This window comes from Babylonia areolata, chromosome 18, assembly GCF_041734735.1.
Source record: "Babylonia areolata isolate BAREFJ2019XMU chromosome 18, ASM4173473v1, whole genome shotgun sequence".
NCBI lineage: Eukaryota > Metazoa > Mollusca > Gastropoda > Neogastropoda > Buccinidae > Babylonia > Babylonia areolata.
The window spans coordinates 73,339,980-73,357,353 of record NC_134893.1 but is presented as its reverse complement, the minus strand read 5'-3'; the positions used below and the strand labels follow the sequence as shown (position 1 = coordinate 73,357,353).

At 50.1% G+C, this 17,374-nt stretch overlaps 1 protein-coding gene across 2 annotated transcripts in view; it reads right to left on the bottom strand.

The window, feature by feature from the left end:
- Positions 1–351: 351 nt before the first annotated feature.
- Positions 352–17,374, bottom strand: part of LOC143293080 (peroxisomal 2,4-dienoyl-CoA reductase [(3E)-enoyl-CoA-producing]-like) — a 50,033-nt gene continuing 33,010 nt past the window's right edge. Inside the window, exons 8-9 of one of the 2 annotated variants that reach the window (XM_076603965.1) lie at positions 15,628–15,870; positions 2,427–2,564 (exon numbers count right to left, since the gene is read on the bottom strand). In XM_076603965.1, the coding sequence (XP_076460080.1) occupies positions 15,650–15,870 (221 nt within the window). In that variant the 3' untranslated portion in view covers positions 2,427–2,564; positions 15,628–15,649. Of the gene's footprint in view, positions 2,565–15,627; positions 15,871–17,374 lie in introns of both variants that reach the window. The other variant, XM_076603966.1, reaches the window with a different exon arrangement.

Genomic DNA, 17,374 nt, shown 5'->3' with positions numbered 1-17,374 from the left:
TGCTGCAGGAACACACACACACACACACACACATATACTTCACACACACACATATACACACTGAATTCACGCACACACACATATACTTCACACAAACACATACACACACACTGAATTCACACACACACACACACACACACACACACTTCACACACACACATACACACACACTGAATTCACACGCACACACACACACACACACACACTTCACACATAATCATGATTGAACTTGAAGACTGCAGCCTATGAACAGAGAAGAAAAACAAAGCAAAGAGACCAAGAATACTCACCACTTAGTTTTATTCACATTTCTCCACAATTCCAACGCTGCAACAACAACAACAACAATGCTCCAACACAATTCTCCACAATTCCAACGCTGCAACAACAACGACGTTCCAACACAATTCTCCACAATTCCAACTCTGCAACAACAACGACGTTCCAACACAATTCTCCACAATTCCAACGCTGCAACAACAATGTTCCAACACAATTCTCCACAATTCCAACTCTGCAACAACAACGACGTTCCAACACAATTCTCCACAATTCCAACGCTGCAACAACAACAACGACGTTCCAACACAATTCTCCACAATTCCAACGCTGCAACAACAACAACGACGTTCCAACACAATTCTCCACAATTCCAACGCTGCAACAACAACAACGTTCCAACACAATTCTCCACAATTCCAATGCTGCTACAACAACAACAACGTTCCAACACAATTCTCCACAATTCCAATGCTGCTACAACGACGATGTTCCAACACAATTCTCCACAATTTCAATGCTGCAACAACAACAAGGTTCCAACAAGAACAACATCGTGGTTATCATAACAACATGAAGTGCACAAAAAGTACACGCTCTGTTTAATATAATACTAAAACAAAAAAATAGTTGCAGGTGAAAGTTACTGGAACACAAACCAAATCTCATTTTGTAAAAAAACAAAAAGAAAAAAGCAACAATTTTTTAAATTAAAAAAATGCCAGGAAATATCAAAAAGTGCAATTTGTCTTGCTGCAAAAACACATTTGGAACAAGACTATTATACTATGATCTGAAACAAATAGACATTTGCAAAAGATTTTTTATCCAGACAATTTCATACTCAGTCATCCTTGCAGAGAAATACTTAACAATTTGTTTTATCAACCCATTCCAGCAATCAATACATTAAATTTGGTATAAAAAAAGAAAAGAAAAAGAAATAATATTCTGTTTGTGGTGAACACATGCACACACACATGCACAAAAACACAACACATGTGCACACACACATGCATTCACACACACAGAATGCCAAGGAGGAAAAATACTACAATCAAATATATCCTATTGACATTGTACCAAGTGGTAAAAGTGCATCTTGTCCTTCTTAATTTGTTTAACAAATAAAAAAACAAAAACAGTTAACTTTCTTTGGGCTTTAAGCAAACAGAAAGTATTGGAGTACTGGCAAAAGTTTTCCACTGAATGGTCTTGATGCGCAATGGAATTAAGACACATACAGAAAATAAACTGCTTATGTTCAAATAAACAAAGCTTGAAGAAAACATCCCTCAAAGGAACATGAGGACATGCATTTGTTTCTGCAGACATGGGTATTGGAATGGTCTGGACAAATCATGGACTGGACTTCATACATCCTTAATATAAAGATCAGTAAAGTCCTTAATATAAAGATCAGTAAAGTCCTTAATGTAATGATCAGTAAAGTCCTTAACTCTCTCCATACGAACGGCGAAAGAGACGACGTTAACGGCGTTTCACCCCAATTACCACCATCAAAATATTGCAAGCGGAAGACTCTTGTACTGAAAAGGTGAATGTTGACAAAGAATACCACAATTCTGACGACGGAAGCTAAAGGTTGGGTCATTCAGACACCCACTGGACATCCAAGGGGTCCGTGTAGAGGAGAAGAGAGGACTGGCCGTACTGAGTGAGTTAATATAAAGATCAGTAACCATACATTAGCAATGGATCGTCATTAATCAGGCGTCCATTTCTACTTCTTTCAATCACAAACATTTACAATAATTACATCTGCTCTTGAGTAACATTCTTTGCAATCACAGTCATGAATGCAATTATTTTCAATACATAAACAAAATAAATTCAATTTTTCTTGAATAAATACATTCTTTGCAATCATAGTCATGATTACAACTTCTTTTTTTTCTTCTTTTTTACACACAAACATTTACAATAATTACATCTTATTTTCAGTGCATACATTGTTTAGTCATAGTTGTGAAAGTGGGACCATTTTCACTGAATGTTCAACAGTCTTCACCAACTTCATCCCTACAGCACAGCACCGCCCCTCTCTCAGAGCAGGGACTTCAACAAGTTCATCCTCATCACGCTGTTGTCGTCGGTCAGCATGGACCCTCCGTCACCCACAATGGTGGTTCCCGTCAAAAGGTCGCCGCCACGGGTCACGGTGAAGAGACAGATGTCAGCGATGTCCACACGCTGCCCCAGACGTCGCACCGGGATGTTGTCTTCCAGCATCTTCCTGGCGTCTCCACTGACGGTGCTGCCCCCTGGACACAGGACATGATGGGTCAAACACACTGCCCCCTGGACACAGGACATGATGGGTCAGACACACTGTACACAGGACATGATGGGTCAGACACACTGCCCCCTGGACACAGGACATGATGGGTCAGACACACTGACACACTGCCCCCTGTACACAGGACATGATGGGTCAGACACACTGACACACTGCCCCCTGTACACAGGACATGATGGGTCAGACACACTGCCCCCTGTACACAGGACATGATGGGTCAGACACACTGCCCCCTGTACACAGGACATGATGGGTCAGACACACTGCACCCTGTACACAGGACATGATGGGTCAGACACACTGACACACTGTACACAGGACATGATGGGTCAGACACACTGACACACTGCCCCCTGTACACAGGACATGATGGGTCAGACACACTGACACACTGCCCCCTGGACACAGGACATGATGGGTCAGACACACTGACACACTGTACACAGGACATGATGGGTCAGACACACTGACACACTGTACACAGGACATGATGGGTCAGACACACTGACACACTGTACACAGGACATGATGGGTCAGACACACTGACACACTGTACACAGGACATGATGGGTCAGACACACTGACACACTGTACACAGGACATGATGGGTCAGACACACTGACACACTGCCCCCTGTACACAGGACATGATGGGTCAGACACACTGACACACTGCCCCCTGTACACAGGACATGATGGGTCAGACACACTGCCCCCAGGACACAGGACATGATGGGTCAGACACACTGCCCCCTGTACACAGGACATGATGGGTCAGACACACTGCCCCCTGTACACAGGACATGATGGGTCAGACACACTGCCCCCTGTACACAGGACATGATGGGTCAGACACACTGCCCCCTGTACACAGGACATGATGGGTCAGACACACTGCCCCCTGTACACAGGACATGATGGGTCAGACACACTGCCCCCTGTACACAGGACATGATGGGTCAGACACACTGACACACTGCCCCCTGTACACAGGACATGATGGGTCAGACACACTGCCCCCTGTACACAGGACATGATGGGTCAGACACACTGACACACTGCCCCCTGTACACAGGACATGATGGGTCAGACACACTGCCCCAAGGACACAGGACATGATGGGTCAGACACACTGTCACCTGTACACAGGACATGATGGGTCAGACACACTGACACACTGTACACAGGACATGATGGGTCAGACACACTGACACACTGTACACAGGACATGATGGGTCAGACACACTGCCCCCTTTACACAGGACATGATGGGTCAGACACACTGCCCCCTGTACACAGGACATGATGGGTCAGACACACTGACACACTGCCCCCTGTACACAGGACATGATGGGTCAGACACACTGCCCCCTGTACACAGGACATGATGGGTCAGACACACTGCCCCCTGTACACAGGACATGATGGGTCAGACACACTGACACACTGTACACAGGACATGATGGGTCAGACACACTGCCCCCTGTACACAGGACATGATGGGTCAGACACACTGACACACTGCCCCCTGTACACAGGACATGATGGGTCAGACACACTGACACACTGCCCCCTGTACACAGGACATGATGGGTCAGACACACTGACACACTGCCCCCTGTACACAGGACATGATGGGTCAGACACACTGACACACTGCCCCCTGTACACAGGACATGATGGGTCAGACACACTGACACACTGCCCCCTGTACACAGGACATGATGGGTCAGACACACTGCCCCCAGGACACAGGACATGATGGGTCAGACACACTGCCCCCTGTACACAGGACATGATGGGTCAGACACACTGCACCCTGTACACAGGACATGATGGGTCAGACACACTGACACACTGTACACAGGACATGATGGGTCAGACACACTGACACACTGCCCCCTGTACACAGGACATGATGGGTCAGACACACTGCCCCCTGGACACAGGACATGATGGGTCAGACACACTGACACACTGTACACAGGACATGATGGGTCAGACACACTGACACACTGTACACAGGACATGATGGGTCAGACACACTGACACACTGTACACAGGACATGATGGGTCAGACACACTGACACACTGTACACAGGACATGATGGGTCAGACACACTGACACACTGCCCCCTGTACACAGGACATGATGGGTCAGACACACTGACACACTGCCCCCTGTACACAGGACATGATGGGTCAGACACACTGCCCCCAGGACACAGGACATGATGGGTCAGACACACTGCCCCCTGTACACAGGACATGATGGGTCAGACACACTGCCCCCTGTACACAGGACATGATGGGTCAGACACACTGCCCCCTGTACACAGGACATGATGGGTCAGACACACTGCCCCCTGTACACAGGACATGATGGGTCAGACACACTGCCCCCTGTACACAGGACATGATGGGTCAGACACACTGCCCCCTGTACACAGGACATGATGGGTCAGACACACTGACACACTGCCCCCTGTACACAGGACATGATGGGTCAGACACACTGCCCCCTGTACACAGGACATGATGGGTCAGACACACTGACACACTGCCCCCTGTACACAGGACATGATGTGTCAGACACACTGCCCCAAGGACACAGGACATGATGGGTCAGACACACTGTCACCTGTACACAGGACATGATGGGTCAGACACACTGACACACTGTACACAGGACATGATGGGTCAGACACACTGACACACTGTACACAGGACATGATGGGTCAGACACACTGCCCCCTGTACACAGGACATGATGGGTCAGACACACTGCCCACTGTACACAGGACATGATGGGTCAGACACACTGACACACTGCCCCCTGTACACAGGACATGATGGGTCAGACACACTGCCCCCTGTACACAGGACATGATGGGTCAGACACACTGCCCCCTGTACACAGGACATGATGGGTCAGACACACTGACACACTGTACACAGGACATGATGGGTCAGACACACTGCCCCCTGTACACAGGACATGATGGGTCAGACACACTGACACACTGCCCCCTGTACACAGGACATGATGGGTCAGACACACTGACACACTGCCCCCTGTACACAGGACATGATGGGTCAGACACACTGACACACTGTACACAGGACATGATGGGTCAGACACACTGCCCCCTGTACACAGGACATGATGGGTCAGACACACTGACACACTGCCCCCTGTACACAGGACATGATGGGTCAGACACACTGCCCCCTGTACACAGGACATGATGGGTCAGACACACTGCACCCTGTACACAGGACATGATGGGTCAGACACACTGCCCCCTGGACACAGGACATGATGGGTCAGACACACTGACACACTGGACACAGGACATGATGGGTCAGACACACTGACACACTGTACACAGGACATGATGGGTCAGACACACTGCACCCTGTACACAGGACATGATGGGTCAGACACACTGCCCCCTGGACACAGGACATGATGGGTCAGACACACTGACACACTGCCCCCTGTACACAGGACATGATGGGTCAGACACACTGACACACTGTACACAGGACATGATGGGTCAGACACACTGCCCCCTGGACACAGGACATTATGGGTCAGACACACTGACACACTGCCCCCTGTACATAGGACATGATGGGTCAGACACACTGACACACTGTACACAGGACATGATGGGTCAGACACACTGCCCCCTGGACACAGGACATGATGGGTCAGACACACTGACACACTGCCCCCTGTAAACAGGACATGATGGGTCAGACACACTGACACACTGTACACAGGACATGATGGGTCAGACACACTGCCCCCTGGACACAGGACATGATGGGTCAGACACACTGACACACTGCCCCCTGTACACAGGACATGATGGGTCAGACACACTGACACACTGTACACAGGACATGATGGGTCAGACACACTGACACACTGTACACAGGACATGATGGGTCAGACACACTGACACACTGTACACAGGACATGATGGGTCAGACACACTGCCCCCTGTACACAGGACATGATGGGTCAGACACACTGACACACTGCCCCCTGTACACAGGACATGATGGGTCAGACACACTGACCCCTGGACACAGGACATGATGGGTCAGACACACTGCCCCCTGTACACAGGACATGATGGGTCAGACACACTGCCCCCTGTACACAGGACATGATGGGTCAGACACACTGCCCCCTGTACACAGGACATGATGGGTCAGACACACTGCCCCCTGGACACAGGACATGATGGGTCAGACACACTGCACCCTGTACACAGGACATGATGGGTCAGACACACTGACACACTGTACACAGGACATGATGGGTCAGACACACTGCCCCCTGTACACAGGACATGATGGGTCAGACACACTGCCCCCTGGACACAGGACATGATGGGTCAGACACACTGCCCCCTGGACACAGGACATGATGGGTCAGACACACTGACACACTGTACACAGGACATGATGGGTCAGACACACTGACACACTGTACACAGGACATGATGGGTCAGACACACTGCCCCCTGTACACAGGACATGATGGGTCAGACACACTGACACACTGTACACAGGACATGATGGGTCAGACACACTGCCCCCTGGACACAGGACATGATGGGTCAGACACACTGCCCCCTGTACACAGGACATGATGGGTCAGACACACTGCCCCCTGTACACAGGACATGATGGGTCAGACACATTGACACACTGTACACAGGACATGATGGGTCAGACACACTGACACACTGCCCCCTGGACACAGGACATGATGGGTCAGACACACTGCCCCCTGTACACAGGACATGATGGGTCAGACACATTGACACACTGTACACAGGACATGATGGGTCAGACACACTGACACACTGCCCCCTGGACACAGGACATGATGGGTCAGACACACTGACACACTGTACACAGGACATGATGGGTCAGACACACTGACACACTGTACACAGGACATGATGGGTCAGACACACTGACACACTGTACACAGGACATGATGGGTCAGACACACTGCCCCCTGGACACAGGACATGATGGGTCAGACACACTGCCCCCTGGACACAGGACATGATGGGTCAGACACACTGCCCCCTGTACACAGGACATGATGGGTCAGACACACTGCCCCCTGTACACAGGACATGATGGGTCAGACACACTGCCCCCTGTACACAGGACATGATGGGTCAGACACACTGCCCCCTGTACACAGGACATGATGGGTCAGACACACTGACACACTGCCCCCTGTACACAGGACATGATGGGTCAGACACACTGACACACTGTACACAGGACATGATGGGTCAGACACACTGCCCCCTGTACACAGGACATGATGGGTCAGACACACTGCCCCCTGTACACAGGACATGATGGGTCAGACACACTGCCCCCTGTACACAGGACATGATGGGTCAGACACACTGACACACTGTACACAGGACATGATGGGTCAGATACACTGCCCCCTGTACACAGGACATGATGGGTCAGACACACTGACACACTGCCCCCTGTACACAGGACATGATGGGTCAGACACACTGCCCCCTGGACACAGGACATGATGGGTCAGACACACTGCCCCCTGGACACAGGACATGATGGGTCAGACACACTGTCACCTGTACACAGGACATGATGGGTCAGACACACTGCCCCCTGTACACAGGACATGATGGGTCAGACACACTGACACACTGCCCCCTGTACACAGGACATGATGGGTCAGACACACTGACACACTGCCCCCTGTACACAGGACATGATGGGTCAGACACACTGTACACAGGACATGATGGGTCAGACACACTGACACACTGTACACAGGACATGATGGGTCAGACACACTGACACACTGCCCCCTGTACACAGGACATGATGGGTCAGACACACTGCCCCCTGTACACAGGACATGATGGGTCAGACACACTGCCCCCTGTACACAGGACATGATGGGTCAGACACACTGCCCCCTGTACACAGGACATGATGGGTCAGACACACTGCCCCCTGGACACAGGACATGATGGGTCAGACACACTGACACACTGCCCCCTGTACACAGGACATGATGGGTCAGACACACTGACACACTGCCCCCTGTACACAGGACATGATGGGTCAGACACACTGACACACTGCCCCCTGGACACAGGACATGATGGGTCAGACACACTGTACACAGGACATGATGGGTCAGACACACTGACACACTGCCCCCCTGTACACAGGACATGATGGGTCAGACACACTGACACACTGCCCCCTGTACACAGGACATGATGGGTCAGACACACTGTACACAGGACATGATGGGTCAGACACACTGTACACAGGACATGATGGGTCAGACACACTGACACACTGCCCCCTGTACACAGGACATGATGGGTCAGACACACTGACACACTGTACACAGGACATGATGGGTCAGACACACTGACACACTGTCCCCTGTACACAGGACATGATGGGTCAGACACACTGACACACTGTACACAGGACATGATGGGTCAGACACACTGCCCCCTGGACAGAGGACATGATGTGTCAGACACACTGACACACTGCCCCCTGTACACAGGACATGATGGGTCAGACACACTGACACACTGTACACAGGACATGATGGGTCAGACACACTGCCCCCTGGACACAGGACATGATGGGTCAGACACACTGACACACTGCCCCCTGTACACAGGACATGATGGGTCAGACACACTGACACACTGCCCCCTGTACACAGGACATGATGGGTCAGACACACTGTCCCCTGTACACAGGACATGATGGGTCAGACACACTGCCCCCTGGACACAGGACATGATGGGTCAGACACACTGACACACTGTACACAGGACATGATGGGTCAGACACACTGACACACTGTACACAGGACATGATGGGTCAGACACACTGACACACTGTACACAGGACATGATGGGTCAGACACACTGCCCCCTGTACACAGGACATGATGGGTCAGACACACTGACACACTGCCCCCTGTACACAGGACATGATGGGTCAGACACACTGCCCCCTGTACACAGGACATGATGGGTCAGACACACTGACACACTGTACACAGGACACAGGACATGATGGGTCAGACACACTGACACACTGCCCCCTGTACACAGGACATGATGGGTCAGACACACTGCCCCCTGTACACAGGACATGATGGGTCAGACACACTGACACACTGTACACAGGACATGATGGGTCAGACACACTGCCCCCTGGACACAGGACATGATGGGTCAGACACACTGCCCCCTGGACACAGGACATGATGGGTCAGACACACTGCCCCCTGTACACAGGACATGATGGGTCAGACACACTGACACACTGCCCCCTGGACACAGGACATGATGGGTCAGACACACTGACACACTGCCCCCTGGACACAGGACATGATGGGTCAGACACACTGCCCCCTGTACACAGGACATGATGGGTCAGACACACTGACACACTGTACACAGGACATGATGGGTCAGACACACTGACACACTGTACACAGGACATGATGGGTCAGACACACTGCCCCCTGTACACAGGACATGATGGGTCAGACACACTGACACACTGTACACAGGACATGATGGGTCAGACACACTGCCCCCTGTACACAGGACATGATGGGTCAGACACACTGCCCCCTGTACACAGGACATGATGGGTCAGACACACTGCCCCCTGTACACAGGACATGATGGGTCAGACACACTGACACACTGCCCCCTGTACACAGGACATGATGGGTCAGACACACTGCCCCCTGTACACAGGACATGGTGGGTCAGACACATGACACACTGCCCCCTGGACACAGGACATGATGGGTCAGACACACTGCCCCCTGTACACAGGACATGATGGGTCAGACACACTGACACACTGTACCCAGGACACAGGACATGATGGGTCAGACACACTGACACACTGCCCCCTGTACACAGGACATGATGGGTCAGACACACTGCCCCCTGTACACAGGACATGATGGGTCAGACACACTGACACACTGTACACAGGACATGATGGGTCAGACACACTGCCCCCTGGACACAGGACATGATGGGTCAGACACATGACACACTGCCCCCTGTACACAGGACATGATGGGTCAGACACACTGCCCCCTGGACACAGGACATGATGGGTCAGACACACTGCCCCTGGACACAGGACACTATGGGTCAGACACACTGCCCCCTGTACACAGGACATGATGGGTCAGACACACTGACACACTGCCCCCAGGACACAGGACATGATGGGTCAGACACACTGCCCCCTGTACACAGGACATGATGGGTCAGACACACTGACACACTGTACACAGGACATGATGGGTCAGACACACTGACACACTGTACACAGGACATGATGGGTCAGACACACTGCCCCCTGTACACAGGACATGATGGGTCAGACACACTGACACACTGTACACAGGACATGATGGGTCAGACACACTGCCCCCTGTACACAGGACAGGATGGGTCAGACACACTGCCCCCTGTACACAGGACATGATGGGTCAGACACACTGACACACTGCCCCCTGTACACAGGACATGATGGGTCAGACACACTGCCCCCAGGACACAGGACATGATGGGTCAGACACACTGCCCCCTGTACACAGGACATGATGGGTCAGACACACTGACACACTGTACACAGGACATGATGGGTCAGACACACTGACACACTGTACACAGGACATGATGGGTCAGACACACTGACACACTGCCCCCTGTACACAGGACATGATGGGTCAGACACACTGCCCCCTGTACACAGGACATGATGGGTCAGACACACTGACACACTGTACACAGGACATGATGGGTCAGACACACTGCCCCCTGGACACAGGACATGATGGGTCAGACACACTGCCCCCTGGACACAGGGCATGATGGGTCAGACACATGACACACTGTACACAGGACATGATGGGTCAGACACACTGCCCCCTGTACACAGGACATGATGGGTCAGACACACTGCCCCCTGTACACAGGACATGATGGGTCAGACACACTGCCCCCTGTACACAGGACATGATGGGTGGGTCAGACACACTGCACCCTGTACACAGGACATGATGGGTCAGACACACTGACACACTGTACACAGGACATGATGGGTCAGACACACTGACACACTGTACACAGGACATGATGAGTCAGACACATGACACACTGCCCCCTGTACACAGGACATGATGGGTCAGACACACTGCCCCCTGTACACAGGACATGATGGGTCAGACACACTGCCCCCTGTACACAGGACATGATGGGTCAGACACACTGCCCCCTGTACACAGGACATGATGGGTCAGACACACTGCCCCCTGTACACAGGACATGATGGGTCAGACACACTGACACACTGTACACAGGACATGATGGGTCAGACACACTGACACACTGCCCCCTGTACACAGGACATGATGGGTCAGACACACTGACACACTGTACACAGGACATGATGGGTCAGACACATGACACACTGCCCCCTGTACACAGGACATGATGGGTCAGACACACTGTCCCCTGTACACAGGACATGATGGGTCAGACACACTGATGGGATGTGTTATCAGAGAACAGCCTTGTACAGTTGTCACAAACATGGCTGATGACGGGATGTTATCTGAGAACAGCCTTCCAGTTGTCACAAACATGGCTGATGACGGGATGTTATCTGAGAACAGCCTTCCAGTTGTCACAAACATGGCTGATGACGGGATGTTATCTGAGAACAGCCTTCCAGTTGTCACAAACATGGCTGATGACGGGATGTTATCTGAGAACAGCCTTCCAGTTGTCACAAACATGGCTGATGACGGGATGTTATCTGAGAACAGCCTTCCAGTTGTCACAAACATGGCTGATGACGGGATGTTATCTGAGAACAGCCTTCCAGTTGTCACAAACATGGCTGATGACGGGATGTTATCTGAGAACAGCCTTCCAGTTGTCACAAACATGGCTGATGACGGGATGTTATCAGAGAACAGCCTTCCAGTTGTCACAAACATGGCTGATGACGGGATGTTATCTGAGAACAGCCTTCCAGTTGTCACAAACATGGCTGATGACGGGATGTTATCAGAGAACAGCCTTCCAGTTGTCACAAACATGGCTGATGACGGGATGTTATCTGAGAACAGCCTTCCAGTTGTCACAAACATGGCTGATGACGGGATGTTATCAGAGAACAGCCTTCCAGTTGTCACAAACATGGCTGATGACGGGATGTTATCAGAGAACAGCCTTCCAGTTGTCACAAACATGGCTGATGACGGGATGTTATCAGAGAACAGCCTTCCAGTTGTCACAAACATGGCTGATGACGGGATGTTATCAGAGAACAGCCTTCCAGTTGTCACAAACATGGCTGATGACGGGATGTTATCTGAGAACAGCCTTCCAGTTGTCACAAACATGGCTGATGACGGGATGTTATCTGAGAACAGCCTTCCAGTTGTCACAAACATGGCTGATGACGGGATGTTATCTGAGAACAGCCTTCCAGTTGTCACAAACATGGCTGATGACGGGATGTTATCTGAGAACAGCCTTCCAGTTGTCACAAACATGGCTGATGACGGGATGTTATCTGAGAACAGCCTTCCAGTTGTCACAAACATGGCTGATGACGGGATGTTATCTGAGAACAGCCTTCCAGTTGTCACAAACATGGCTGATGACGGGATGTTATCTGAGAACAGCCTTCCAGTTGTCACAAACATGGCTGATGACGGGATGTTATCTGAGAACAGCCTTCCAGTTGTCACAAACATGGCTGATGACGGGATGTTATCTGAGAACAGCCTTCCAGTTGTCACAAACATGGCTGATGACGGGATGTTATCTGAGAACAGCCTTCCAGTTGTCACAAACATGGCTGATGACGGGATGTTATCTGAGAACAGCCTTCCAGTTGTCACAAACATGGCTGATGACGGGATGTTATCTGAGAACAGCCTTCCAGTTGTCACAAACATGGCTGATGACGGGATGTTATCTGAGAACAGCCTTCCAGTTGTCACAAACATGGCTGATGACGGGATGTTATCTGAGAACAGCCTTCCAGTTGTCACAAACATGGCTGATGACGGGATGTTATCTGAGAACAGCCTTCCAGTTGTCACAAACATGGCTGATGACGGGATGTTATCTGAGAACAGCCTTCCAGTTGTCACAAACATGGCTGATGACGGGATGTTATCTGAGAACAGCCTTCCAGTTGTCACAAACATGGCTGATGACGGGATGTTATCTGAGAACAGCCTTCCAGTTGTCACAAACATGGCTGATGACGGGATGTTATCTGAGAACAGCCTTCCAGTTGTCACAAACATGGCTGATGACGGGATGTTATCAGAGAACAGCCTTCCAGTTGTCACAAACATGGCTGATGACGGGATGTTATCAGAGAACAGCCTTCCAGTTGTCACAAACATGGCTGATGACGGGATGTTATCTGAGAACAGCCTTCCAGTTGTCACAAACATGGCTGATGACGGGATGTTATCTGAGAACAGCCTTCCAGTTGTCACAAACATGGCTGATGACGGGATGTTATCTGAGAACAGCCTTCCAGTTGTCACAAACATGGCTGATGACGGGATGTTATCTGAGAACAGCCTTCCAGTTGTCACAAACATGGCTGATGACGGGATGTTATCTGAGAACAGCCTTCCAGTTGTCACAAACATGGCTGATGACGGGATGTTATCAGAGAACAGCCTTCCAGTTGTCACAAACATGGCTGATGACGGGATGTTATCTGAGAACAGCCTTCCAGTTGTCACAAACATGGCTGATGACGGGATGTTATCTGAGAACAGCCTTCCAGTTGTCACAAACATGGCTGATGACGGGATGTTATCAGAGAACAGCCTTCCAGTTGTCACAAACATGGCTGATGACGGGATGTTATCTGAGAACAGCCTTCCAGTTGTCACAAACATGGCTGATGACGGGATGTTATCTGAGAACAGCCTTCCAGTTGTCACAAACATGGCTGATGACGGGATGTTATCAGAGAACAGCCTTCCAGTTGTCACAAACATGGCTGATGACGGGATGTTATCTGAGAACAGCCTTCCAGTTGTCACAATCTAAATGGAATCCATAGGAGCCGCATCATCACCTCCATAATCATCAAAATATAGAAAACAAAACGTCTCAAAATTCCAGGACATCAAAACAATAAATCCAACACCAGAAACAAGGGCAGAATGAATGCTAAATTACTTCGGGGGGGAAGCCACTAAGTCTGAAAAGTTTGCTGCCAGGAAAAAGGGGCTGGTTAGCTAAGTGAGTGTCTTAATACTGAAACAAAAGTAAAACAATGGAAAAAAGCCCCCCCCCCCCCCCCCCCCCCCCGAAAAAAAAAACCCACAACGAACAACAACAGCAAAAACCACACCAAAATGCTGACAGGGAAATCTGCACGATACACAAACGTGTGCAACAGCCGAGTGGTTAAAGCACTGGACTTTCAATCTGAGGGTCCCGGGTTCAAATCTCGGTAACAGCTCCTGGTGGGTAAAGGGTGGAGATTTTTCCGATCTGTCAGGTCAACATATATGCAGACCTGCTGGTGCCTGAACCCCCTTCGCGTGTATACACAAGCAGAAGATCAAATACGTATGTTAAAGATCCTGTAATCCATGTCAGCGTTCTGTGGGTTATGGAAACAAGAACATGCCCAGCACACACACCCCCGAAAACGGAGTATGGCTGCCTAAATGGCGGGGCAAAAACGGTCATGCATGTACAAGCCCCACTGCTGTACACACAAGTGAACGTGGGAGTTGCAGCCCATGAATGAAGAAGAGGAAGATACAGAAACACTCCCATCCATACAACCACACCCACAAATACACACAGACACATTCATTAACGACTGAACAGCGCCCTGCAGTCCCCAAACACAGGACACACGACCAACCTGCGTGTCCTCACACACCACCTTACAGCTGGGCCTTCGCGACCTTGACCTGTGGTGGGGGGTTTCCTCCGGTCAGCCAGCTTCCACCGTCGGCAATGATGGTGGTGCCGGTGAGAAGGTCACCGGCCCGGGTCAGCGTGAAGAGACACACGTCGGCTATCTCCACACGATGACCCATACGTTGGATGGGAATGTTCTGCAGAAAGTGCTCCCTAACCAGGCCCCCCTCGTTGACCTTGCCCCCTGGTCAGAGGTCACACAACAAACACAGCCATACTCTCCGCTCCCTCACCGGCTGACAACGTCATTCGTTATCTCACTTCCAATTTGGTCATGCTTTCTCCCTGTCTGCACTCAAAGCCTGCAGCTCCCAGGTTCACCCTATCTACATGCTGGACTGTTTTTATCCTGCATCCGTATCTACATGCTGGACTGTTGTTATCCTGCACCCATATCTACATGCTGGACTGTTGTTATCCTGCATCCGTATCTACATGCTGGACTGTTGTTATCCTGCACCCATATCTACATGCTGGACTGTTGTTATCCTGCACCCATATCTACATGCTGGACTGTTGTTATCCTGCACCCATATCTACATGCTGGACTGTTGTTATCCTGCACCCATATCTACATGCTGGACTGTTGTTATCCTGCACCCATATCTACATGCCTGACTGTTGTTATCCTGCACCCATATCTACATGCCTGACTGTTGTTATCCTGCACCCATATCTACATGCTGGACTGTTGTTATCCTGCACCCGTATCTACATGCCTGACTGTTGTTATCCTGCACCCATATCTACATGCTGGACTGTTGTTATCCTGCACCCATATCTACATGCTGGACTGCTGTTATCCTGCACCCATATCTACATGCTGGACTGTTGTTATCCTGCACCCATATCTACATGCTGGAGTGCTGTTATCCTGCACCCATATCTACATGCTGGACTGCTGTTATCCTGCACCCATATCTACATGCTGGACTGTTGTTATCCTGCACCCATATCTACATGCTGGACTGTTGTTATCCTGCACCCATATCTACATGCTGGACTGTTGTTATCCTGCACCCATATCTACATGCTGGACTGCTGTTATCCTGCTGTTAAGGCAGTTATACTCCATTTTCAAAGGGTTTTTCTTTTCTATTTTCAAATCCTGACAAGTAAGTGATTTTCAGATGTTGGGAAATGTAGGATCAGCAGCGAGTCGGGAGTAATGCCACTGTCATGGTGCAGATGACGGGGCAGTGAAAAAAAACAAATAAAACTACACTCATACTGCTGTTGTTGTTAACAACATTCACTCCTCTGTCACCACTCATACTGTTGTTGTTAACAACATTCACTTCACTGTCACCACTCACACTGCTGTTGTTAACAACATTCACTTCACTGTCACCACTCATACTGTTGTTGTTAACAACATTCGCTTCACTGTCACCACTCATACTGTTGTTAACAACATTCGCTTCACTGTCACCACTCATACTGCTGTTGTTAACAACATTCGCTTCACTGTCACCACTCATACTGTTGTTGTCAACAACATTCACTTCACTGTCAACACTCATACTGCTGTTGTCAACAACATTCACTTCACTGTCAACACTCATACTGCTGTTGTCAACAACATTCACTTCACTGTCAACACTCATACTGCTGTTGTCAACAACATTCACTTCACTGTCAACACTCATACTGCTGTTGTCAACAACATTCGCTTCACTGTCACCACT